Below are 26,286 nucleotides of genomic sequence, written 5' to 3'. Positions count from 1 at the left end.
AACCAAAGGCAAAAGAATTATTTCCTAGCTTGGTTAATTGCTTTTTGAACCACCAAAAGGTTTTATACTTGGCCACCCCACACACCTCTGCCTCAGCCTCATGCTCCATGGCATACTTTTTCTATAAGAGCAATACCTCATTTGCGCATCAGAGTTTGCTAGCCTCCGTCCTTCGAGCCAAACTTTCAGTCCTAAAGCGGTTAGCATCGACTTCAACTTCTAGGGCTCTATAATATTCCCTATCCCTTTCCACCTTTGCTACCTCGACCAATCCCCTCAAGGACTTGGTATGTCATCGGAGCACCATAGTTATTTCCTTTATTGCTGAAGCTGCTCCCTCTAGCTTGTCAACCCAGGTTTAGAGACAAGCTGACTTGTCCTCTTATTGAGATCTCTCGACTACTACATCATCTTATTCCTCTGTAAGAGCTTCAATATCTCGAAGGAAATGACAGACGATAGTCAAGGAATCTCATGCTCGGTCAAAGACTGACATAATAAGTTGTTAGTGCTACAAAACAAAGCTACAAGTCAGAAAATAGTTAAAACTTAAAAATTATTGAAAGCAACAAAGTTCAACACTAACCATAACAAGATCCTCTATGGACCTCAAATAGAGGTCCTTGGCTAGTGTAGGGTGCAGGAGACACTAGTTCCAAGAGGTGGCCTCCCTTAGAACCTCCCATGATCGACTAGAACCTGTTAAGTTCTAGTTGGGGACATATATGTCCCCTTCTCCCAATGATCATTATATCGTTGATTCACAACGATAAGAATTCCACCAGATTAGCAAGATCCCCATCACTGATGGAGACAGTGGGTCATGAGGTATGGTTGATGGTCTTGCTCTTGAAGTTTTTGAAAAAGAAAATGGAGAGTGGAATGTTGTTGTTGTTGCTGCTTGGTCTAGTCCACCTCCGCCCATTGATCCCCTGAATGGGGAGAATTAGATCTCCTAAAGGGATTAGTCGGTGGGGTTGCTTCCTTCTAGCGCCTCCACTAGTTGGGTGGGGGTGGCAGTGGAGGGGGCCCTATCAAGTGCTTCTACCCACCACAAGGGTTTAACGACGCCCTCTCCTTAGTGATAGGTTGATAGTGCTATCTATTGACCTCCTCCTCTTAATAAGTCCAAGCCGACCTGGTTCGAGAGACAACTCTTTTTGTTTACCTATTTTGACAGCATACATTATATTCCAAAATACTCCCATGAAAATCCATATCTGCAAAGAAAAAGTTAATAATTAGTCAATTTGAATGAGTTCCTAAAAACAAAACTCTAATTTCTTACCACCAAGGAGCTAGGCTTAGACTCACGTTAATGAGCCACTAGTCACTCATTTGAAAGATAATGATGGACTCAAACAGGGCTAAAGATAGTTGGCATAATTACTCTTTTTTTTTATCCGTGCAGACTTAAGGCGGCATTGGAAAACTTTTGATTGGACTAATCCAAATTGACCGACAACATATTTCTCAAAAAAAATAAAAAAATATCTCATCTTTCAACCCTTACAGGAGATCAAAGAACCCATAACCAGATAGTCGAGTTGGATAGAGAGGAAATATATCAACCCCTTGAAGCATAAACTATAGTAAGCTAACATGAGGGTTAGCATTGGGGAGATACAAGTCTTTGGGCACTACCCGATAAATGTTGCATGAAAGTGCCAAGAATTTGACACATGATACATAAGGCCAATTATTTGACTGAGCAACCATTAACTCGAACTCAACTAACATATGATATGCCTCCCAAAGCATCTCTAGTTGGAGACTGATACCACTAAGTCCTAGTTGAAGGACTCTACCATAGTGGCTAAGCCACACCGTAGGATGTATTCACCTATATAAGAGAAGGGGGGGGGGGGGATGGGGGAGGAAGTTGGGTGGGTAGGTCTCCATTAGTGCAGCTGACTTGGCCCCTTCAAAGGTTGAAATTTTCATCATCGAGACTAAGAGTGGTGACAGGATCGGTGACCTATCCAAGTCCAAAGTATTGGAAGAGGAAGTTGAGGACGACATCATTGACCTTTTGTTATGTGAGTGGTTTCGAGAGTATTATATGAAAATGTTCAAGTTGCAAACTAAGGTGAAGAGCAACTGTGGTAGCTAACCACTATTTATAGGGGCTTAGAGTGGCACCTCCTCTACCTCGCCGCCCGTTCAGCTCTTGAACACCTTGAAAAAAATGTGGGACATGATATTATTTAGTGCTCCCTAGGACACGTGGTGCAATCCTAATGATACAATAATCATTTAGATCTTCAGAGAGATTATGCTGAATCTGCCATGATCCACGTAATGGCTATGCGATAAGTGATAATTATGCCACATCCCCCTTCATTGCACCCGATGCTACATGCCCTCTACGCCATTGCATTTGGCCTACCAATGCTTGGTGCACCACCACTTCTAGCCTCATTGGCCATTTGTACCACCACACCTGACCCACTGCCCCTTTGTGAATGACTGTGCCTGACCCCACTGACCCTCTACACCATTGCACCTAACTTACCAAATCTTTGTATACTATTACACTTGGCTTTGCTAGCCCACTATGCCATCATACTCGACTACATAATCCTATCGTGCTATCGCACCTTGTCGTTGTATCCATTTGTATCATCACACCATGTTATAACGTCTAGTCAAAGTACTGACCTATAATATACTGAGTTAGTATACTGAGTGTTGGTAAACAAATGCACAATGGCTGATGAGTCAACACAGTTTGGTTCATGGGTCGACGTAGGGAGTCTCAAGTAGGCTAAGCTGGTTGTCGAGCTCAGTCGGGCCTGTGCGACGAGTGTCGGCACCATGATGTTGAGTAGCATCTCTCTGTTTCCAAGCTAGTTGGCAGCTCACCTTCATACACTAGTGGCAACTCCCAGGTCAGAATGCTCATGGCTCGAGGGTGGCCGCTTTCCTATAAGAATGACCTTCGTTAGGTGATTCCCGACTTTGGCCCCTCCGACGTGCAAGTAAGTAGTTGTTTTTCTCTTTTTTTTGTCCTCTCTCCAGGCCGAATGCCGGCTAGGGGCTTTTATACTACTGTATGAGGGTCGGTCGTACGCGGGTTTGGCATGGTGTCCGATCCTCGAGGGATGAGATGGTACCTTTATGCGGTCGCTATCCCGGGACGCGCGGAACGACGCCAGATGGTACCATCCCGAGCTTCCGGGACGGGACATACCAAACAACGCCTTGGTACGGATTTTGACTTAGCACGTGGGAGTGCTCCCCTTGTTGACTCGACTATAGCATGGCGTGACATCGATTGTGCCGTGTCTTGGACCCAAAATATACCTTATCACTAAGTCAGACATCCTATTATATGTAACATCGATGATAAATCCCAATTGAATAGTACTTCCCGATTAGTTTCCAAGACATGTGTTACGGTAAAAATGACAGTTGATCCATCGATACTATATACCATTACTACCACTTTGTGTTTGGCACATGGGAGCCATTTAAGCGAATTCCTATCACCACCTCAATCTCATGTAAATGTACCCTATAATTATCGGATGAAAATTGAGTCCGAACAATCTTCACACATCCATTATTGCATGAACAACATGGTGAACGAGCGTACTGGTCCAGCATTGGTTGATGACGATTTTTATTGGCGTAATAGATGGATATAATAATTCAACATTAGCAAAGGGTGATTATAATTGATTATTACGCTTTTGTTATCATACGAAATACGTAATGGCCTGGCACTCATTATAAAATGAGTCATACAGATACATCCAAGACATAATAATCTTAGTTCGACTAGTTCGATTAAATTACTAATTTAAGTATCAGAGAAATATTATCGGGAATACCCTCGACATAGTTTTTTTAAGGTCCGAACATTTCACTTGAAAAATTACAAGGCTAAAAGAAGAATTAGGTTAGATTCCATATAGCTTCTCAACAACTAAAATATACTCTAATATATATATATATATATATATATATATATATATATATATATATATATATATATATATATATGTATGTATATATATATATATATATATATATATATATGTATATATATATATATGTATATATATATATATATGTGTATATATATATATGTATATATATATATGTATATATATGTATATATATATATTAGAGTATTTTAGTTTGTACTATTGGATCCCAGCTCGGTAGACAGAGTACTTTATGCAAACAAGCAAGTCATAAAACCTTCACACAATCAATTGAGCATGAAAATTCTTTTGCGCCACGGGATAAGCAATTCTTTCATGTAATGGAAAGCAAGAAAGAAAGATGCTTTCATCACTGGTTGATCATAACCAAAGTGAGCCACTTATCTCAGTGATGTGAGCCCCCAACTAAAGTAAAGCCTAGAATCGTTGGTAGAGGAAAGCAAAAGAAAGAGAAAAAGCAAATGAAGGATTGGAACTTTGCTTTCTTCCTTTCCACCAGATAAAAATGCCTCTGTGCATTGATAAACCTTCCTTTCCATTTTTTTTCTTCTTTTGGACATATTACTTTCATATTGTCCGGCATAAATAATTTGTTGTATTGATTTTGAGTATCAAACTTCTTACCACCATTTAGTAGGGTTATTTATGAATCTACATTGTTGTTTAGAATAATGAATTCTACTTTTTCGGGATTATCCTTTTTGTAATATGATTTTGTTACTACTAATCAATGATACTATAGTTTAAATGCTATTATTATTATGCTTTTGTTGTTGTTACTAAAGCTAGTATTATTACATAAGCACCTTCTAGATCATGTATTCTTTTCTTTGTATTTTATTTCAGATCTACAATCCCATTGACTTGGTTGCCAATACTTAATTAGTCAGTTTATGATAAAAGTACAAAAAAGAAAAAAGAAAAAAGAGAGAGCTGATTTTCCAATAACTCTTTATAGTTCATATGGTCTAACATTGCTGAATAATATGAGAGGGAAAGGGCTTACCTGGCTGCAGACACATTCCTTTTCCATGGACATCTCTCTCTCTCTCTCTCTCTCTCAATTATGTGTATGTCTCCGTGCACGTCGTTGTTCCTGATAGCTCATTATGCATCCAATCATAGAAGTTTGGCGCCCCCACTGTCCATCAGCTACAGAACTAGCTGTTTGTAACTTGACCATGATTTGTCTTTGAGAAAGAATGAATGTGGTGGAGGATCCAAAAATCTGCCTTCTGTCACGAAGCACACAAGCTTTGTCATTTGTGCAGATCCAGTTGCATGCCATGGACTGGCACTTTAGACTTCAGAGTTGGGAAACCAGAGGAAGAGGGGAATAATTTGCACCCTTGAGGGTTTCTGGCTATTGCTACCCCACACATCTGTGAGACTCTTTGCCACCCGTGAATGAGCTTACACCTTTTTTCGGAGCAGTGATGCACATGATTCCTCCATAGCATCTCCAGTGAAACCTACACCACTATCTTCTTCTCTCTTCATGCTGCAGGAATGGAGAATTATTATCAACCTCAGCATCTCTGCTAACTCATACCTTGGACCTTGTGTGACTGTCTGAAATATTACCCTAAAAAACTCTGCCTTCTTCTCCAGACGCCTACGGCACAACTGTTGGCATTTGTCTAGATTTGTCATCTGATGCAGCACCCACTTTGGAGTACCAGGGCTCCGTTTGGATGCTCAAGGAGCAGGCCTCACTGCCAGGGGAAGAACCAAGACGGGTTCAGCTAGCTCACTAACTGTAGACAACGAGAGTCTCTTCAAAGCTTAAGGCATACGAGGTGTGAGAGAGGACCGGACTTGTGCATATGTGTAGGCCATGTCTATGAGCTGCAACTCTAGCCGCGAGATCTGGCTGCCATTTTCTTCTGTACTACACTCACATATTCTCTTCCTTCAGGGAAGATGATTTACTACTTAGGAGATACATGTAATAACAGATTGATCTGTAATATTCTCTTTGTTCTGTACTGGAAAAAGGGTTTCAGAGTTTTAGGAGGTGCAACGATCCAAATCTTTATCTGCATCTGACCAGAGTTGGCTCAGTTCAGTTTGCTGAAACTTTCATCTCGACAACATATATGTGTTGATAGTCATTGCTTGTCTGTTCATGATCTTTAAGAGAGATGTATCAACACCATCTAGATAGGATGTGATGCCATCATCACAGCAGAAAGCTGGAAACAGGGCAGTGGATGGCATCTCTCTTTCACAGTTCGATCATATGATCATCATGCCGAGTCTTCTCTTCCACCAACTTCATCAAACTGATCACAATTATAACTGAGCGGAGTCGAGCCGAAATCGGCTCAAGGCCAAGCCAGCCGATCTCTCCTAGGACGTAAGACTGCATGAAGCTACTGGGAGAGAAGGCTTGATGGATAGGCTCGTAGAAAGCTGAGCCAGCTCGGCTGTTTACGTCATGGCATGTTTGTATGTGAATATAGTTGTGTTTACTTAATCTATCCATCTACGTTTTTATCATCACTGGTCTCTTTTTATCCGTCTTTTTCCTTCTTTGCTTTTCCTTCGTGTTTTTTTTTTCTTCTTTCTCTTCTAACTTTCCCCTTCTTTGTGTTCTTGGCAGTCAGGTAGTTCCTCTCTCTCTCTAGATCTCTTTCAAATGAATTATTTAGTCATCCTTGCAGTCTTGATAGTCTATTTATTTTGGTGATCGAGGCCTCTCTCTCTCTCTCTCTCTCTCTCTCTGCTACTTCTGTCTACCCTTATACAGATCCATCAGTCTCCTCTATTTTCTCCCATATTCTGTCATGGCAGATCCCTACACTAATTTCTTCATAGGAATCCACCAGCACTACGCTTTCACCTCCAAGCCACCTCCACCATCAATTGCTCCTCAATTCTACAACTTGAGCACGCAAAGCTACACCAACGCGTTCATCCCAGGGCATCCACCCTCTCCTCCTCTTAGAGAGCCTCTTCCTCTCCTCAGCCTCAGCCCCACGAGGCACCAAGAGGAGGACGAGGATACCTCGTGCAGTGCCTCCACCGAAGTGGCCAAGAACAAGGCCTCAGGTGTCGATGATGAAGCGGATGATGTGGTGACTGTGGCTCTCCACATCGGTCCCCCAAGCCCTGGTGCAGTTGATCTGATATCAAGACTCCCCTCCACCTCAGAAGATCGTAATGGAGAAAAGGGAGCAGAAGGTGGCGACGAGGTGGTTCCTTTAGGCTACCCTTCCAATCCCATAGGAAAGCTCAACAAAGGCCAGTATTGGATTCCAACTCCTTCTCAAATCCTTATCGGACCTACCCAGTTCTCTTGTCCTGTATGCTACAAGACTTTCAATAGATACAACAACATGCAGGTAATGCATTTCTTCCTCTATTTCTCGGACTCGTTAGCATGTTCTTTTGCTTCTCATCTCAGATCTTGATGATGAGAACTGTATTCTGCAACATAAAGGTCTGTTGGAGCTATGTAGCATTTGGCTTCCCCTCCTTTTTATGTGATTGAACCTGACATAGGTTATATTCCTCACAAATTTGGTGCTTTTTTGGAGCTTTTGATATGTGAAGCATCGGTAGTTGTGAAGAATCCTGAACAAACTTCTTTCTTTCATGAATTAAAATAAAAAGTTCCGATAATTCTGAAAAGAATTTAGTTCTCAGGGTGACTCAGATGATCCGCGGGGCAAATCAGGATCTTCAGCACTCAGGCCACTGGCTCAAGAACTCGAGTCCATATAAAGCCTTACAAATGAGCTAGCTGCTTTCCCCAGAATAGTGAGAGACAGTCACCTCTCTCTCTCTCTCTCTCTCTCTCTCTCTCTCTCTCTATGTGGATCTTCACGCAAAAGACTTTGTGAAATTCTTGTGACGCCTACTCAAGTCTCTTGAGTGACAGACCAACTTGCGAGGTGTTTCAGATTTAACAGCAGATAAGAAAAAAAAGAACCGATGCTATCATATATTAGTATAAATCTTGAACATGTATGAAATGGACATGATATAACTTTTCTGACTCCTAGTTAGAAACATCATATTGTTTTTCTCTTATGCCTTGAAATTCTCATGTGGAATCATTTCCTTTCATAATCTTCCTAGATTTCAACATGTTATGTGCATGACATACATTACTTCGGATGATAATATGTGACACCTGTCTCAAAAATAAGTTGATCTCTTATACTTTATGATCTCATTACGACGGGGTTCTTTAATTGTGCTGAATGATAGATGCATATGTGGGGACATGGATCGCAGTATCGGAAGGGACCAAAGTCTCTGAGGGGCATTCAACCTACGGCAATGCTGAGGCTTCCATGCTATTGCTGTGCTCCTGGTTGCAGGAACAACATAGACCATCCGAGATCAAAGCCACTGAAGGACTTCAGAACCCTCCAAACGCACTATAAAAGGAAGCATGGAATCAAACCCTTCATGTGCCGCAAGTGTGGTAAGGCCTTTGCAGTGAAAGGAGATTGGAGAACCCATGAGAAGAACTGCGGTAAACTGTGGTACTGCGTCTGCGGCTCCGACTTCAAGCACAAGAGATCACTGAATGACCACATCAAGGCCTTTGGGGGCGAGCACGCTGCATACGACATCAACTGCTTCGAGGAGGAAGACGATCCATCATCGGAGATCGAACAAGATTGTCATCAACGAAATGAGCAAAGGTGACATGATTTTTAGCTAGCAGGTGCCCTCCGTTATCGAGTTAACTAGCTCATAATAATATTGCTTCTTCGAATGTCTTGGTTTCGGTAGTATCGTGCCAAGTTAGAAGATGAATCTATGTGGGCTAAGGTCTTGTACATGAAGTCATACTATTATCTTTACTTTGTTCGTGCTAGCCCTAATAATTTGCTAATGTAATGGAGTGATCAGCTGTTAAATTGTTATGTTTCGAGGAACCGATGAACAGCCTCTTTTGTTTTCCTTGTTTTCACTAGCATGTATTCCATTTGTATCGATCTATCTATTGTTCTGTTTTAGTTTTGTGTGTTTTCCTGGTTTTCCTCTTGCTCGAAAACTCACTGCGTACAGGAAACAAAGCAATGTGTTCATGTTCTGATGCTGCTTTTTCTCCTCTCATTAATAATCAATTTTCCTCATTAATAAACAAAGCAATGCTTTCTCTTTCCGATCGGGCTTAGGGAACGAGATTTCAGTAGTAAATGCTATCTGCTTTTGGTTCATGGCAATTGATATGTGATAAATGTCCTTTTCTTCTTTCTTCACGTCTTTTGTTGATATGAATCACATACACATACACATGCACACAAGAGAGGCTATAGATCACGAGGATGGTTATTGCTTTATTAGACAATTTAGATCCTCTACGAAAAGGCTTTTCTTGCTCTCGAAAGAGTTTGGATCCTCTACGTACCAATAATTGACACTCTTAAATACCAGGCCTTAAGCTTGTCTACTACTAACCATATCGATTTATATATACCCCAGCAAAAAATATACATATATACCACCTTTCTTTTCTTAAAGCCCCTTTCGATGAACTTCTCGCGCACAACTGGATGCCGTCTTCCTTCCTTTCCTTGCCTTGGATATGGCTGCCTATAAAGGAAAGACAACTACCAAAAGTAAGCTTCTCAAACTGGAGATTTCGAAGGGTTGCATGGATCCGTCATATCACTATCCAACTTTTTCTTCTTCGTGTTGTATTGTCGTCCGTCATGTTTTTCGAAGCATACGAGCGCAGTTCGATACGCATTGGAAACTCCTAAGGGAGCACATATAATGCATCCTCTCATGTTCTATGCCTCGGAACAGTACTGGACATATCTGTCAGAATGATTGACATACCTACACAACATCCACCCTCAAGAGAGAGAGAGAGAGAGAGAGAGAAGGAATATTAAACGACAATGATGCCACAACCGGAACAACAGTTAGCAGAATGGGTTGCATGATCAATGGATATCGTTGGTGCAAATTTATTATGTCCAGAGAGAGAGAGAGAGAGAGAGAGAGAGAGTAGTCAATACGAGGCATATCGACAGGTCATATCAATCAGACTACAACCGGTCCATCAGGAGATCTGCGTGTAGTGTAGTGTAGTGTAGTATATAGGGGGAAGTGAACAGTCTGTCTTGGAGTAGTAGTAGGCCTTCCCCAACGTGAGCGAGGCTCCACACTTCCCTGACCTTCCCCATACTTGATCCTTACGCTGTGTCGTCTTGTCCTTTTCAATGGCCGGTCATCTATATATTCTCTGTTCTCTGCACTTTGTCTGTCTTCCGGCGAAGCATGATACAGATAGAGGGGGTGTAGCTGATGAAAACCTACCCGAATCCAATCCTCATTTTAGATCCGAAAACCATAGCTTATTAGATGGATCGACATCGAACCCCATCGAAAATAACAAAACGAACGTGTCTGCAACCCAACAATGAAAGGTCAGATCACTGGAAACGATTGACAAGATGGACGGGAGCATGGAGAATTGCCGACCTGAGGCCTGAGAATTCATTGTCTTCCTTACCAAAACCTTCTTTTCTGCAGAATCTCCCATGTACTGTTACATGTTTCGTGACAGTGCAACCTACTGTTCTTAGCCTTTTAAAGGAGACACTGGACCGACTCCCTCATAAATAAATCTGTTAATTGCTTTTGCTGCTTGCTTTGCACTGGAGATTACAAGGGTGGTTGATATTAGTTTTCTCAGACAAATATTAGAGTTCAAAAGATCTTATCAAAACTCGGTTGTCATGGAAATGGCCGATTGCTACAACATCAAATGCCTCTCATCACTGGACTTTACAGATAAATAGAGCTTTGTTTACTTTCCGACGACATTTTTGTACATATGTTAGTGACTAAGATATGACGTTAGTTAAAGAAATAAAGAGGAAAAAAAGAGAAATAATCATTAAAAATATTCATGCGTGTGAGATTAAAAGAGGTTGACTAAGAGGATAGTTTGGCATCGTCAAGGATTCAAAGAGTAAGTTTGGCTCGTAATCTATACTTTTAGGTTGAATCGATATCTAACTCAATTCTCTCACAATCTGATAATGGCGGTAATCTCATTCTATCGAGTTATAACATAATTCAATATGATATGGGACATCATTGAAAGCATGAGATACAGCTCCAAACGCTGATACATTGTATTTCATGGATCATATTCACAAGGAAAAAGTCAAAACTCTTTTTTTTTGGTTGGCTTTTTGGAGAAAGAAACCCAATTCTTCCGATTTGATCGATCCATAAAAACAAATCTACTACGACTTTTGTTTGTATTCCATGTGTTCTTTTGTTTTAGCTGTTTCTTTCACTGCGTTCATCCTTTTTGAGATCTTTCCGTTTTACAGAAACATGTGTGGGCCAGGGTCCCCTTCGTCCATATATCACCATGGACCCCACAACCTGCAAGTGAAGAGCGACGGAACGCTGCTGCAACAGTGTCTCACTGTCTCAGCCACATGATGATGATGAGATTGCTGGTTCATTGATTGATCAAACACAACCGTCTGATTTCACTTGTCATTGACCCCCACTTAAGGCGAGAGGTAAAACTTACGACGGTGAGCAGTAAAATATATAGTTGATGTGAAAGGTAGATTTGTGGGCACAAGGAATCGGTGGCGTCCGTACACACTGTGAATCTTTATAGGGTACTGCGAAGTTCATGTCGTGAGTGATGAACTGCGTTGCGAGAGCATAAAGATCATGGCCTTCAACAAAATCTAACTTTTATCAGGAAGAACCAAAGGCCTACAAGAAAAGCAAAGGTCCTAAAGATGACAAGAAGGCCTGCATCGGCTCATTCTAGACTGAGGCAGCCTTCCTTTTCTTCTTCTTCTTCTTCTTGCCCATGACTAACTGTTACATCTCACTTTGTCTGGGTGTTGGTGCATGGGGAGTTCTTTCTCTTTCTTGGGGCCTAGCTAGATGCATCTAAGTTTGGTGTGATGCAACGAAACAACTCTCCTTTCCAGTAAAGCAGACAAGATCTAGTGGTCTTTCCTTTATTTGATGAGGAGTGTTTGCTTTCCTTTTTCACTTTTGAGTGGTGGCACCTTTGTTCGACGCTCATCGAGATATGAGTTGCTCCGTGAAGGGAAGAGTGCCATGAAGTATCATTGAAAGGTTTGTTCGATGCTCTCTTACTACAGCAAAAGCTCTTTGTCTGCAAATTAAGTTACAGAAATATATATAGCAGCATTTCCCGTGTCTTTTACTGTATCCATTGAAGTGAAGGAGAAGGAAACATGAGTCGAAGAGCAGTCTAACGCAAAGCATTTCTAGTTTTGCCCAGTGGGTCGGGCCTGAAGCAGAACAATTCATATCGAGTACCCAACCGAGCTACAGACAGAAGCCAAGATACTATAGATCATGGAAGAAGAACTCTCCGAGAAAGCAGTAGGTAGCAGATGTCCAACTAGGACAGTGGGGATTGACAAACCGTGAGGTATTTGCCTCGTGAGCAGGCAGACACGTTGGTGTGATGAATGCTCGATCACAAAAGCTTTTTTTTTATGTCATTAATAGATAACAAGGTAATAAAAATTATTTTATAAAAATAAATGCAAAAGACAGGAGGAGGGTACTATTAATTGGAAGATGAGTGCAAAAGACATGGTGTTGCTTTCTAGAATATTTTATGTCAATTTATTATATTCCAAAATTGATATATTTCATGTCAAATGTATCTATTTTCGGTAAGAAAAATAAAATGTATTATGCATTTCAAAGTATTTGATTTACATGATGCATTCATTGTTGATGCGCATGATGTATTTATTTATGCGTATACGATGCAATTAAAACATCTCATTTATATCCAACAAAATTTTCTTTAAAAGAAAAACATAAGAGCACTCCCAAAATTACAAAAAAGAAAAGCCATCCAAATCACCGAACCGATCACGTCCACGGTCCAGTTTTAGGCCACACCCACCGTCCGATGCCTAAGGTACAGGCGATTCAAGCCGTTCCACGGCCCCTTCTTTGTCTGTGATTACATCGGTGCCAACCACCGCCCCACTCCGTTGCCACATGAGCGAGGCGCGTTTCTGTATATTAAGGGAAACGCAAAGACCGCTTCGCTCCGCCTCCATGGTCTCGATGAATGATAGGTGAGGTGAGGTCGTGCCGCACCGAGCCCTAAGACAAAGGATTACTTTTTTTCCTCCCCGATCTCTTCTCTCTCTCTCTCTCTCCTTTACCAACCATTCTCATCGTAAAGTCCGATCTCCTCGTCGCCTCTCGTCCTCTCTCTGTCGGCGATGTCTAAGAGGTCGGTGCTCCCTGCCATCCCTTCTTCCAATTTCTTACTGTCGATTGCCCGCGAATTCTTTGATCTGCTTCGCTTAATTCCATGGAATTTTTTTATCGTCGCTTCTTTTCCCTTATGTATAAGTGACTTTTCTTCTGTTATCGGCATTTCTTCTTGGGTTCTTGATGTGACAAACGGGAAATGTGTGCTGGATTAGGGCATGGAGCCGTGGTCTAAAGTGGTTAGATTATATGTGCTCTTTGGTGCCTTTATGTACAGCCACTTGCTGTCTTGCATATGGTTGATGGGATTTGGGTGCTAGTTGGTTGTTAGAGTCCTCACCGCTTGCGATTATGGATTCCTATCGTTCTTTCCTTGTGGAACCATCTTTGATTATGTGCTTTCTTCCAAAAAACATCAAATTTGATGGCTCCTTTAATGAAGGATGAATGCATAAAGTGAGAGGCCGTTGATGGTTATTTGTTAATTATTTACGTATATGATAGACGTTTGAACCACAAGATTGTCAGATTTGAGACACAACCATGCGGTAGATGAACTGCTTGGGTAATTGTATCAGGGATAAGGTGGTGTAAGAAAAAAATTGCGGGAAACTTGAGTTGATTTTTTAATGTCTGAATACAAGATACTAGATGAAGTTCTGAATTCCAAGATGTTTCTGATGATACAGTTTGCTAAGAGCCCCAAACTTATGATGGTTCCTAAGGACCCCAAAGTAGAGAGGGTATAGTCTTGCAGCTGGCTAGAGACACTTTCGAGGAAGTTTGTTGCCCGACTTGGGTTCCTATGATGACTAGGAGGATAAGGGTCAGTATATTAACATTTAATTGGAATGATATTTGATTTCCCTAGATGAAGGGATGCATTCAGTCAAGAACTTTTCATTTGATTGGCCATGGTGGCAGCATTTTTATGAACAGGCATGCATTGCCTCTCAATATATTTTTATTTTGGTAATATGTTGAAACTATGAAAGTGTTTAGGATTCAGATGCTGAGATATGAGCATTCACATGCTGTTCAATGTGATGTTCCATATTTACAAACTGGTGTTGTTTAAGACTAATTACAGGAATCGTTTGTGTGTGCATCATCCTCAGATGTAGGTAAATTTAGGTTGTTTTGTAAAGTGTCATGCTTGCTTTCCTAATTTCTTGTTAGATTTGGTGTATGATGGATGCCTTTCACAAAAATGTATCAAAGTACTTTCTTGGCATCAATTTTATATTTTTTTTATTGCGGAGTAAGTTGAAAACATGCATACTCCAAAAGGAGTTTACCTCTGGATTTTGGCTTTCTGATTTTTATGAGGGGACGATAGGAAGACTTGGTGTATGTAGTGTCGAGTGATTGATCGATCAACACTCTCTTTTATCTTCTCTTTCCACTTTTGGTCTATAATCTCTTTGAGTTTGGGGTTTTACATATTACGTGTAAATTCATCAATGTCAATTTTGTGGAGAACTCAAATGAATCATATCTCATTCATAAATTTAGATCTGAATATTCATCTGAAATTATGATATGGTTTTCTGATTAAGATATGTCAGTTTATTTTGTTTTGGGTGATCCAGTTGACAGTGAGATGGATATTTTTGTAGTCCCACTCTGCTTCTTATTGGAACATCAAATGATAACAAAGATTTTTTGAAATTCTACAAGTCTAATCCACATTTTGTAGATTGTTGTCCTTGGTTATTCTTTATGAATTTTAGATACACAAGAAAACATGAAGTTTAGATCTTCATATCTAGAATATTGGCTCTTTTATTCTTTTATTGTGACTCTCAACTACTAAGGAATTATGAATTTTTGGCTGATCCAGGATTCTTTGCAAGTTCTTTCTGCATGGAGCATGCTTAAAGGGGGAGTACTGTGAGTTTTCCCATGATTGGCAAGATCAGCCCAATAATGTAACACAACTTCTATTTGATATTGTTGTTTTTCTTAGGGTGCATACAGCATTGCTGTAACTTCTTTTGTGCTTATTCTTCATTACAGATATGCACCTTCTACCAAAAAGGAGTGTGCTCTTATGGTAATCGATGCAGATATGACCATGTTAAAGTTTCTCGACAACAAACATCACGACCATCATCGTTAAACACTGCTTCTCATGTAACATCAGATTTTCATCAAGTTACTCTCCCTGCTGTAGTTTCTTTGACAAGAGAATATAATCCAGAACCAAGCACATCTGTAGATGTGTCAGCAATGAGCCTGGCTCATACATTGCCGTGTAAACCTGCCTGGACAAAAGCTTTTGAAGTTGATACTTCTTTAAACGATGAGAGTGGCCCTTGTCCTACATATGTTAGCCCTGCTGACCAACCAATCTGCGGTCCTACATATGTTAGCCCTGCTGACCAACCAATCTGCTCTTTTGCTGCTTCTGGTAAATGTCCTCGTGGAGATAGATGTCCTCACATTCATGGTGATTTGTGCTCCATTTGTGGAAAGCATTGCTTACACCCATTCCGTCCTGATGAAAGAGAGGAACATATAAAGATGTGTCATAAAAATAACAAGCACCTTGAAGCTTTGAAATGCAGTCAGGAGATAGAATGCAGTGTTTGTCTTGAACATGTACTTTCTAAACCCACCGCAGCTGAACGGAAGTTTGGGTTGCTTTCAGAGTGTGATCACCCATTCTGCATTTCTTGTATTCGAAATTGGCGTAGCAATTCTCCAGCATCGGGCATGGATGTCAACAGTGCATTAAGGGCCTGCCCAATATGTCGAAAGCTATCATACTTCGTCATCCCCAGTGTCATTTGGTATTCCACAAAGGAGGAGAAACAAGAGATAGTTGATAGCTACAAAATCAAGCTCAAGTATGTCATTATTTGACCTTCTGCTACATTCACCCAATAATTGTCAAATTTCATTGTGTTCTAATTTCCATAAACCATGTAAAATATGTGATGCCTAGTTGCCTACACAAACATTGTGACATAATTAGTCTGATCGCTTGTGATGTATATGGAACTAATTTGTTTCTGGTCTAACTTGTTAAGTTCCAATCCTTTAGAAACTAACTTCCAGAAAAGAAAAATTAAAACAAAAAGGACGAGTGAACCTGTGTAACTGTAGAGCTGTTAACTTACTGTTTATGCTGCTTTCTCTGTGTCAAATAACTTTGCCTTTTATTTTTATGAAAACAAGCAGTGTACATTTCAGGGTAGGAGGACCAAGAGATCATTACAAGGTTGGACTTGTTTAAATCAATGAGCTAGTCAGGTTTTGAAAATTCTTGTCCGAGATCTGTTATGATCAACCAAGATCCTTGATCTCTAGTAGGAGGGTAAACTGTTCCCAATTCTGTCTGCAACTGCATGTTGCCTGGATGTTCAAGAAAAAAACTCTGCCATTTTTCAGTTCTGCAAAAATTTTAATAAACACTTTTCTTTATGGTTTGCACTGTGGATCATGCGGCGGTTGAAGCTATTATGGCTTTGAAATTGAATATCTTTCTTCTCCCTATGGTATGTCAAGTGCAAATTTTCTTGCAAACATCTAAATGTAGGCTCAATATGCCTTTATTTTGCTTAAACAGGATTTTGGGACTAATATGTAGTTATGAGGGAAAGGAGTTTGATGGAAAAGATATTATCACAAGTTAAAGCTAGAAACTTTCCTTCTTCGTTATGGTCTAGAATGGAGCCCATAGGTCTACAGATGTAACTTATTTCTGAATCATGTTTATTGAAGCTATTCATACATCCTATTGCCATCTCAGTTTGATAATAGTAGCTGATTTTGTTTATATAAGCATGTTTCAAGTGTTAGGTAAATCCTGATAGCTACAGTATATTTTGATTATGGTCAGCTTTCCTTCATGTGTGGCTGAACATGTTACTTAGAAAAAATAATTTGCTCTGGATTAATAGCTTTTGTTTTTCGGCAGGTCAATTGATTGCAAATATTTTGACTTTGGAAATGGGACTTGCCCATTTGGGACTAGTTGTTTCTACAAGGTATATTTGATTTGGAATTCCTCTTCATGTCACCTAGCGGGTGGAAGTTTACATTTCACACTTCTACTAATCTAATATTGTACCTACCGTCAAAGTTGATAGCCTCCTTTTCTTTTCTTTTACTGAAATAAGACGAACAAAAGCATTCATGCTCTTGCATCTTGTCTTATAAAATCACATTTTGTCATGCTTTCAGCAATATTTTCCACTATAAGATGATACTAGGAAAACATCTCACAAGATTACGAGGCTGAGTAAGTTTAATTAGTGATATAATACTTTGATAGGGAATCAAAGATACTAGAAATGCAGGATAATATTTAATAAAAAAACTTATTTGAAAAAAAATAATCGTGTTGGACCATGCCTACGGTCAACCATGAGCCATCCTCTTCAACTATTTTGTAAAAATGTAAGTTTTCCTGTGATGAGAGTTTGATTTGCTGCGGATGAGATTTTTGAAAGTTGAAACCTGAAGACGGCCAATGAGTCAATTTGATCCTATTTCTGTTTTATACTTGATGTTCTTTTCTTGTGGTTACTTTAAAACCTTAAAGAAAATTTATGAAATTTAGGTTTGAGTTTGTCTCCAAGTGTCTAGCTCACATTTTGATCGACTCATTAGCTTTTGTCTTGTTAGAGATTATCCTCTATAGAAAATATAGAGAGACACTAATTATAATCAGTTTAGTAAAAGAAAGTATATTGTGTTTTTTAGGCCAGCATAACCTTTTGGCAGGTGCAGTTCATCACTGGAACTTTTTCTCAAGGATGTGACATTGTTCATAAACCTGTTCGAACTATTAAGAAATTATTATGATGCAAGATCTCGATCTCTATCATTTTTTTTGGGTGTTTCGCTGATTTGTTTACAATATCAGCAGTGTCTTATATTTTATTATGTTTAAATAATTCACGATCTACTTTTGATATTTGTGTTGTTTCATTATTTGTTTGCTTCAAATTCATTGATGAAACTCATTTACCATTTTGATATTCGTAGTATCAGTTTCTGATGAAACAAACAACATTAATCTTTCCAGCATGCTTATAGAGATGGTCATCTAGAAGAAGTGGTACTACGCCATCTAGATACTGAAGATGGAAGCACCGTTATTGCCAAAGATATTAGGTTTTGCAATGATTTTTGTAGCTTGTTCAACAATGTAGTAACCTTAAAGGAATATATTTGTGACTGATTTTCTTTGCTTGCTTGTTGTCTCAGGCTTTCCGACTTTTTCAATGGATTGCATCTCTAGGATTATATTGCTTGTCTCGAATAAAATGTAAGTGTGGAGCAAGATGCTTATACAACTTTTCCTCAGCTGGTATTTTTAGATTGAATTGCAATTATCCGTCTTTTTGATCTTTCTAGTACATCACAGTTATGTTTCTACGATCACTATGCAAGATAATCATCTTGGTTTTATTTTGATAATTTCCCTCATGCTTCCTATGCTGATATCATCTTGGTTTTGTTCATGTTCTTGGTACTCACCTTTATCTGCAGGAAATATTTATGGCCAAGCAAGGTCATTTTACTGCCCCGGTTCCTCCCTCTGCGCTGAAATAGATGTCAAAATGCTATCAGAGAAAACTTTCAAGGTAAAATGTTTCTCTAGCGTCTTATTTTGGTATTTCTTGGAGTGGCGTATTTTCTTGGTCAGTTTACATAGTGTTTTGTCTAGGTGCAGATTTGTCTCTGGTTTTGAAGGAGGATGATACTAGTATGAGGAACATCATTTTGCTTGGCCTAAATGTCGGTTGGAATTTGTGTTTGCACAAGTACGAACATTAAGTACAATACAGAAAAGGAAAAGACTTGTATCATCGTCATCATATTTGTTTCTGGCAGAATAGTGCATATTGAAAATTTGCCGTTCTGTAATTACATTCAACTTTGTTGGCAATCGAATGGCTGTGTTTAGAAAAGGAAGGTCTGAATGTTACAAAGTTCACATTGGTCAACCTGTGTTAATTGTTTCTTAATCTCCTCCAGCCCCCTTCTTTAGATCTTCCGACGATGATGTGAAACCAGAGGACCTCATTGACAATTCACCCGCTTTTTACTCCACGATGTTGGAATGGCGTGCCATTGAGCTTCTAACGTTCACCTACATGTCGATCGATGTGATGTGGGCATAATCCTCTGCTTTGTCTCGCGGCATCAAGATCTGTGCACCCACAAATCACCCATCTCATGTGCGGATTTGATCCCATCATCATTCGCAAATTAAAACAAATTAATCCATTCACGTAACCCCACGGTCACATCAATATTGCTTAGCGATGCATTGTGGTCCCCCTTCTTTAGATTTTCCCATAAAAAACAAAATCCCAAGTGCTTTGCTCTTCTTATAAATCACTGAGCTTCCACCTATCATCATCATCATCATCATTCTAGTGAAATGTCACACCTGACACCGGGCAAACAAGTAATATATATACCAAGGTTTGCCGTACCAGACTGTACCGCCCGGTACGGGCGGTACATACCGGTCCGACAGACCAACGGTACGCGGACCGTTCTGTACCGTACCGATACTGTAGCAGTGTACAGCAACACTGTAGCAGTGTACAGTGCTCGGTACACGTGAGTGTACCGCTCGGTACACCTGGGTGTGTACCGAGCGGTATACCGTACCGTACCGGTACCGAGCCCGGGTCGAAACGCCGGTACGGTACAGTACGACGAACCTTGATATATACATATAATCAACACAAACCACCGCCACATGCATGAGGCATAATTGTAGTGCATATGAACACACCCAACGTATGAACGAAGGATTCGGTCAACCGTCAACGGAACGTTCCCCGAACCCCCATTTTTCACGAACATGCGTGCACATAAACCCCCCACCACCGCAACGCACGGCTGTCACCGCCAGCCACAAACGAAGGCCACACCCGCCCATACGTCTATAAAACCCCATCCCACCTTCCCTTGTTTCCTCAGGCCTGCAAAGGAGGAGAAGAAGAAGAACTCACCAACCCATCTTCCTCATCTCAGCTTCCAAGATCAGGAGGCGGTGCTGTTCCGGCCAGACTCTCTCGCCGTCCACCGCCAACAATGGAGATGAAGAAGATCGCCTGCGCCGTCCTCGTCGCCGCCGCTTCGGCAACTGCAGCCTTCGCTGCTGAAGCCCCCGCCCCTTCCCCCACCAGCGCCTCCTTCGCGGTTGCACCCGCTGTCGGAGCCGTGCTTGGGGCCTCCGTCCTCTCCTTCTTCGCCTTCTACTTGCAGTAGCCTCTCGCAAGGAGAAAGAAATGGATCCTGTCTCTTTCTCTCTCTCTCTCTCTCTCTCTCTCTACATATATATGCATATTGCATACACCTGTTTGTATGCGAATAGCTGAATAATTAATTGAACCCATTTGTTGACATCCTTCGATATCTGTTGTTCATTTCATCGAATGCAACGCACTTGATGATGATCAGACATATAGTAGCGCCATTATCAATCACTTGATTCTTCGATGAGAATTTGCCTATAGATTCTTCCTTTTTATTGGAGTATCTATCGCATGCCATATACACGGAGGCACTTGTAGTGCAAGTGAATCTGATTCCAAGATTGGGAATGAGATCCTAACCCAAATGTTGCTTGGTTGGGCTGACAATGAGTGATCTGATCGCAACGTGGTGTTCTAATTGGGCTTGAAATGGGCCACGAAGCCTTAGCGCAGCGAAAGACGTGTGGAACGAGGGAGAGTTTGACTGCGTCAAACCCCGACGCCCTAGCGCAGGTCTTGCCGGTCCTCTGCGATACCGCTCTCCGCCGCGAGGTCCTTTACACCGCCAAGCTCGCTCTCTTCCCCAGAACGGCTTCGTGAGCTTCCTCTTCGAACTGTTGCGTACGCGAAGTTAGCGTCTCTTTTGGCGAATAGGTGGAGACGAATCGGAGTGGGGAAGTCCGGTTGTCGCAAGATGAAGATGGTTCGTTCTATATATGCACCTCATTCCCATGTATTAAACCTGTTATCACCTGATAAATTCTTGACCAGATGCAAATGTAGGGTTTCGCTTAATCCTTCCAAGGTCGTATCTTGAATGGTTTTTTGGTCGCCGAGGAACGTACATGTATGGATTTAGAGGTAGTCCCTTTTTTTGTTTTATCGACAGGAAAAGTTGGTTAAAGTCGAATTTATTGTTCGATCTTACTTGTTGATGTTACGCAGTACGTGTTACGTTAGATCGAACCCAAGTCGTATGTATTAATCCTCTATCCTGCACTCGTTCTGCTGTTGATTGGATTGTGCTACTCTTGTTCTTCTGTTAATGTTATATATGGCCCTGTCTCTTAATTTGGTTGTGCTGCTTTTGTTCTTCTGTTGGCATCAAATATGGCCGTATCGTAATTTGTTTGTGCTTAGAATTGTATGCTTCAATGGAATCATTATTTTTGCCTCTGTTCTCAATCTAATACATGTATATTATCATACCTCTAAGATTCTTAGTCTGATACCCGGGCTCATCAGGTGGCTTAATCACTTGCTACCTTGTCCTTGTAAACATTGAGCAATCTGCACACTGTTTGTAAGGGAAATGTGGTTTTAAGTTTGCCGGAGTTGCATGTACTCTTTCATGAATATACAGCATGAATAATGTGTAATTTTTCTTTATTCCTTAGAATTCCATAAATGGATTTCGTACATGCACCGCGAATTGGGCATGAGACCTTAAATGACCGTATATGTTGTTGGTTTAGTCAATGCAGTCAAAGACAAATCCCAAAGTCAAGGGGTATAAAAGCAGGAATACTTATTTAATTTTTATTTACTTCCTAAGACTTTGTTCCTCCTCTCCCTAAATTCAAACATCAATTAGTGCATATCAGCTTCATTTAGAGAGTCATGTCTGACTGTTGTATTATTCTTCTCAGGCCATGGATTCTAGGTTTGATATATCAGGTGATGAATCTAAAGTCTTTGAGTTGATTGAAGATTTGAAGAGTAATTCTACAGATGTGCAGAGAGCTGCTACAGCTGAGCTGCGTCTTCTTGCTAGACACATGGAAAATAGGATGGTGATTGCAAACTGTGGAGCTATAAGCTTGTTGGTTGGTCTGCTTCATTCAACAGATCCAAAGACTCAAGAGAATGCCGTGACAGCCCTTCTAAACTTGTCACTAAGTGACAATAAGATTGCCATTGCAAATGCCAATGCCATTGACCCTCTCATTCATGTGCTTAAGACAGGCAACCCTGAAGCACAAGAGAACTCAGCGGCAACATTACTTAGCCTTTCAGTAACTGAAGAAAACAAGCTTCGGATTGGACGTTCTGGTGCTATCGGACCTTTGGTAGAACTTTTAGCAAATGGAACTCTTCGAGGAAAGAAAGATGCAGTATCAGCATTATATAATCTGTCAACCTTGCGTGACAACAAGCTACGGATTGTGCAGGCTGGAGCCATGAGTCACTTGGTAGAGCTGATGGACCCAGCAACTGGTATGGTTGACAAGGCTGTGGCTGTTTTAGCAAACCTTGCAACTATACCAGAAGGAAGAAATGCGATTGGTCAAGATGGTGGTATCTTTGTACTCGTGGAGGTTGTTGAATTGGGGTCTGCAAGAGCAAAAGAAAATGCTGCTGCAGCTTTGCTTCAGCTGTGTAAGAATAGTGGTAGATTTTGTAGTCTAGTTCTTCAGGAAGGTGCTGTGCCTCCATTGGTAGCATTGTCACAGTTTGGTACACCACGTGCTAAAGAGAAGGTATTGTCAATTATATCTTGTTTCTTTTGCTGCAGTTATATTATCATCTTACTGCAAGGCTTCTCTTGTTTTACCAGTGACAAATTTTAAATAATTTAAATTTGTAGCTCAGAGATCAATACTAGGGTTTTTGGTTCCTGTTATTTCTGCTTGTGGGCAAAGCTGACTATTATACTCTTAATACTAAATTTACTGTTCGAAAAATGCCAATGCTTACTAGTTCGTGCCATTTTCCTTGCTCTTAAATTTCTTATCTTTAGATTATTCTAATTTTTCTAGTTTCTTTCATTATATATGCATATGCATGTTTTAGATCATTAAGAATAGAATAAGCTAAACGGCATGTTGGCATATATGAGTTTGGCTAGAAAGGTTTTATAAGATAAATAAGGATGGTATGTTGGAATTTGGATATCATGCCTATGCAGGTCCAGGACCAGCATGGGACATGTCACTGCTGTTCTCTTCTAAGTGAGCGAGATTGTGATGCTGCAATAGTCATTAAATTAGTATGTAGAGTTAGATGGATCTACTACTGAGAGATTAAGCTCAAGCATTTTAGATTATATGGTCCTTGGCCTATCATATCCAAGTTATTAGATCAATTGAGATAGGTTGCGACCATACTAGTTCAAACCTTGTCACTTCCCGCTTTTAAGCTGGATGTGGTCCTTAGGCAAATATCTGTTTATTGTGCTGAAGTTCTGATGATACTGTAACATGGTAGGAATGAGTGGCCCATAAGTGGCTTCATCCAAGAAACTTCATGGTAGTTTAGGTTCCAAGTTCAAATGATGTACACTAGAGTAGATCATCAATAAAGAGGAATGAAGATTTACAAGTATCTAGAAGTCTGAGTTTATTAACACTTGAAAAGTGATGCTCGCATCTTTTCAAAATTAGTTTTGCCAGTTATGGACAATATCATATATGTCAGGAAAATATATAAAACTTTTAGAAAATATATAAAACTTGGTAAGTGATATAAAGATGCCAAATTATCTGTACTTTCTTCTTCAAAAACAGTGTTAAGCATGGTTACTAATGCTGGGTATCCGTGTGACACTCTAGTGATATGCTGGTGTTACATCTTGAAAAAAAAGGATACATGTCATGGATATTGTTTTAGAGTATGTTAAATAAATAGGATTATATATGATAAACCATATATAACCCTTATTTAGAGTATTACATTATGTTGTTAAATCATGATATGGTACCAATATTTAACAAGCATCCCCAATCCATTCATCAAAAATACTCCAAAAATTATAGAACAGATATAACAATATAAGCAAGACAACAATGTGAATTTTTTTTTTACAACCATAATTTGATTCTCTAAATCTACATGCCTTCAAAGACACATGGATCAAGAAAAAGGAACTCTTAATTTAAAGTTCATGAAAAAAGAAAATATTCCAGTGTATCCTATTTCTTAATAATTATTTTATCTTAGACCATTCAAGGAAATATACAGCACATATATAAGAAGTATCCAAATGTATGAGTACTGATATCTTACATATACTACATATAAATAAGTCAAGCACTCAATGTCTTTTCACAATAATATTTAAAGAGCTAGTATCGGAATATCTTGATCTGAACTTCGGGTATAATTAGAAGTGATGCTTATTTTAATATTGACAGCAAGATTATTGTAACTTCGTTCTATAAATCTGGAAAAGAATATGGATAATAGATGAATGTGATACAAGGGATGAGAGTGGAATATATGACTTTGTTGTTTAACCTTAGAAGTTTTGAACAATTGAACATGACAAGCAGTTTGTGGAAATTCATCTGGGCAAGGCTTTTTGTTGAAAAGCTTGAAAATGTGATCATTATGGCTGAGCACATAAGCATCGGAATATGGAGGATTGGGATGGAACAGATGAAATTAACTTTAATATTGGAAGTTTAAATATTAAAGAGTCTTGAATATTTGTGGGGGAACTTCCTATTTTGAGCTAGAGAATGATCAAGATGGTTAGACGTAGCATCGGTGATCTTGTCTTGGATTGTCACTTTTTTTTGTCTTTTGGATTGTCACATTTTGAAAGAGCAATAGGAACACATTCCAGATTCTTATGAATCAGCTGATTAAGTAGATGGCAGAGAGTTGATGGAGGTCATGAGGGCACATCAGATAGTCGTTCTGAAGAGTTAACAGGGAGATTTTGGGTAGTCAGACTTTGGTTATAGGATGCTCCTGAAATGTTAAGAATGTATGTACGGTTTCCAATGTGGTTGTTATATGGTTTTCTTGCATTGTTGTGTGGCTCTTACATAATCACATCATTGATTGACATTGTTATATAAACAAAACCACTGAAAGGTTTATGATAGGTTCCTGATCTATGGATGAATTGATCTTGACTTGTGGCAATTGCAAGCTCATTGGTTTCTAAAGAATGGTTTCTACTTTCAAATAAAACTTTATAACATATACGTTGGTTTCAATCTTAGATAAGAATGTATTTGCCATCTTGTTTTATTGTTCTATTTCTCAACCTCTCTTGACTTATTCCTATGGTTAAACAAAGAGGAAGCAATAGAACATGATATGTTTCTTCCGAGTCAAATTATATTATTTAACCAGCGATGTTACTAACATGATTATGTGCTTTTTCATCCTTTTTGTTTCTAAGGCTCGGGCTCTTCTAAACTGCTTCCAAAATCAAGGCTATCTCCACTCTGGGAGGAGGTGATTCATATCTTCAGGTTTCTCAGCTTCGTGTAACAACAATTCAAATGCAATGGATTGCCCTGACTGTAACTAGCTGTCTATCTTGGAAGTTTCAAAGCATTTCAATCCAGATTTGCATGGGATGCTGCCTCGTGGAAGAAACACACTAATCTGTTGTGCCGTGTTTACTGGTGTCTGTTGATTCTTTTCTCGTTGTAGTCTTATTGTGTATGTTTGTAGCTGATCAAGTGATGGTTATCTTTTATTTCTGTAACATGTGACTTCCATCCTTAAGGAACTTCCATGTTAAATTGTTGATAGCCTATGATGTTCATCGGACACCCTCTCTGAGTCCTTCTTTTCGTTAAGAACATGAAAATAAAAATTCAAGAAAAAAGGAATATTTTTAGTTCTATACTCTGCATTGAATCTTTTCTCCATCACGTCTTTGTCACAACTATTTATGATTGATTGTAATGTTCCTTTTTCGTCGTTTAACTCTGTATCATATAATATCTTTAGTTAAATTAAGAATATTTTAATTGTTTTATGGTCACAACTATTAATGTTTTGTTCATAGTATTAATGAGTCTCATCTAACCTTCATTATTAAATTCCAAACAGGCCTGGCCTTGGACATTCGTAGTTGGGTTGATCGGTTCGGTCCAAGTTGTGGAGCATAAACGATCGGACCGAACCGG

At 39.8% G+C, this 26,286-nt stretch overlaps 4 protein-coding genes across 7 annotated transcripts; all 4 read left to right on the top strand.

Moving 5' to 3' along the window:
* The first annotated feature begins 6,496 nt into the window (after window positions 1–6,496).
* Window positions 6,497–8,886, top strand: LOC103997734 (zinc finger protein WIP2-like). The gene is made up of 2 exons (XM_009419042.3): window positions 6,497–7,300; window positions 8,172–8,886. Exons 1-2 carry the CDS (start codon window positions 6,743–6,745, stop codon window positions 8,616–8,618), a joined length of 1,005 nt encoding a protein of 334 aa, XP_009417317.2. The 5' UTR covers window positions 6,497–6,742; the 3' UTR covers window positions 8,619–8,886.
* A 4,153-nt stretch (window positions 8,887–13,039) lies between these two features.
* LOC103997733 (E3 ubiquitin-protein ligase makorin) lies at window positions 13,040–19,144 on the top strand. Of its 2 annotated transcripts, none has more exons than XM_009419041.3 (8): window positions 13,040–13,200; window positions 15,025–15,112; window positions 15,201–16,033; window positions 17,107–17,176; window positions 18,220–18,308; window positions 18,402–18,462; window positions 18,687–18,781; window positions 18,871–19,144. In XM_009419041.3, the coding sequence occupies exons 1-6, from the start codon at window positions 13,190–13,192 to the stop codon at window positions 18,433–18,435; spliced, it is 1,125 nt and encodes a 374-aa protein (XP_009417316.2). In that variant the 5' UTR covers window positions 13,040–13,189; the 3' UTR covers window positions 18,436–18,462; window positions 18,687–18,781; window positions 18,871–19,144. The 2 variants fall into 2 exon arrangements, with proteins under 2 accessions (XP_009417316.2, XP_009417315.2); XM_009419040.3 differs by having other exon boundaries at window positions 18,865–19,144.
* A 972-nt stretch (window positions 19,145–20,116) lies between these two features.
* Window positions 20,117–20,561, top strand: LOC103997732 (arabinogalactan protein 23-like). Its single transcript, XM_009419039.3, has one exon. The coding sequence runs from the start codon at window positions 20,250–20,252 to the stop codon at window positions 20,424–20,426; it is 177 nt and encodes a 58-aa protein (XP_009417314.1). The 5' UTR covers window positions 20,117–20,249; the 3' UTR covers window positions 20,427–20,561.
* A 143-nt stretch (window positions 20,562–20,704) lies between these two features.
* LOC103997731 (U-box domain-containing protein 4) lies at window positions 20,705–26,000 on the top strand. 3 transcript variants are annotated; one of them, XM_009419037.3, is made up of 4 exons: window positions 20,705–21,116; window positions 21,197–21,274; window positions 22,063–22,893; window positions 25,548–26,000. In XM_009419037.3, exons 2-4 carry the CDS (start codon window positions 21,263–21,265, stop codon window positions 25,605–25,607), a joined length of 903 nt encoding a protein of 300 aa, XP_009417312.2. In that variant the 5' UTR covers window positions 20,705–21,116; window positions 21,197–21,262; the 3' UTR covers window positions 25,608–26,000. The 3 variants fall into 3 exon arrangements, with proteins under 3 accessions (XP_009417312.2, XP_009417311.2, XP_009417313.2); XM_009419036.3 differs by having other exon boundaries at window positions 21,185–21,274; XM_009419038.3 differs by lacking the exon at window positions 21,197–21,274.
* Window positions 26,001–26,286: the final 286 nt, after the last annotated feature.

Source organism: Musa acuminata, chromosome BXJ2-9, assembly GCF_036884655.1.
Source record: "Musa acuminata AAA Group cultivar baxijiao chromosome BXJ2-9, Cavendish_Baxijiao_AAA, whole genome shotgun sequence".
Taxonomy (NCBI): domain Eukaryota; kingdom Viridiplantae; phylum Streptophyta; class Magnoliopsida; order Zingiberales; family Musaceae; genus Musa; species Musa acuminata.
This window is presented reverse-complemented; position numbering and strand designations above follow the sequence as displayed.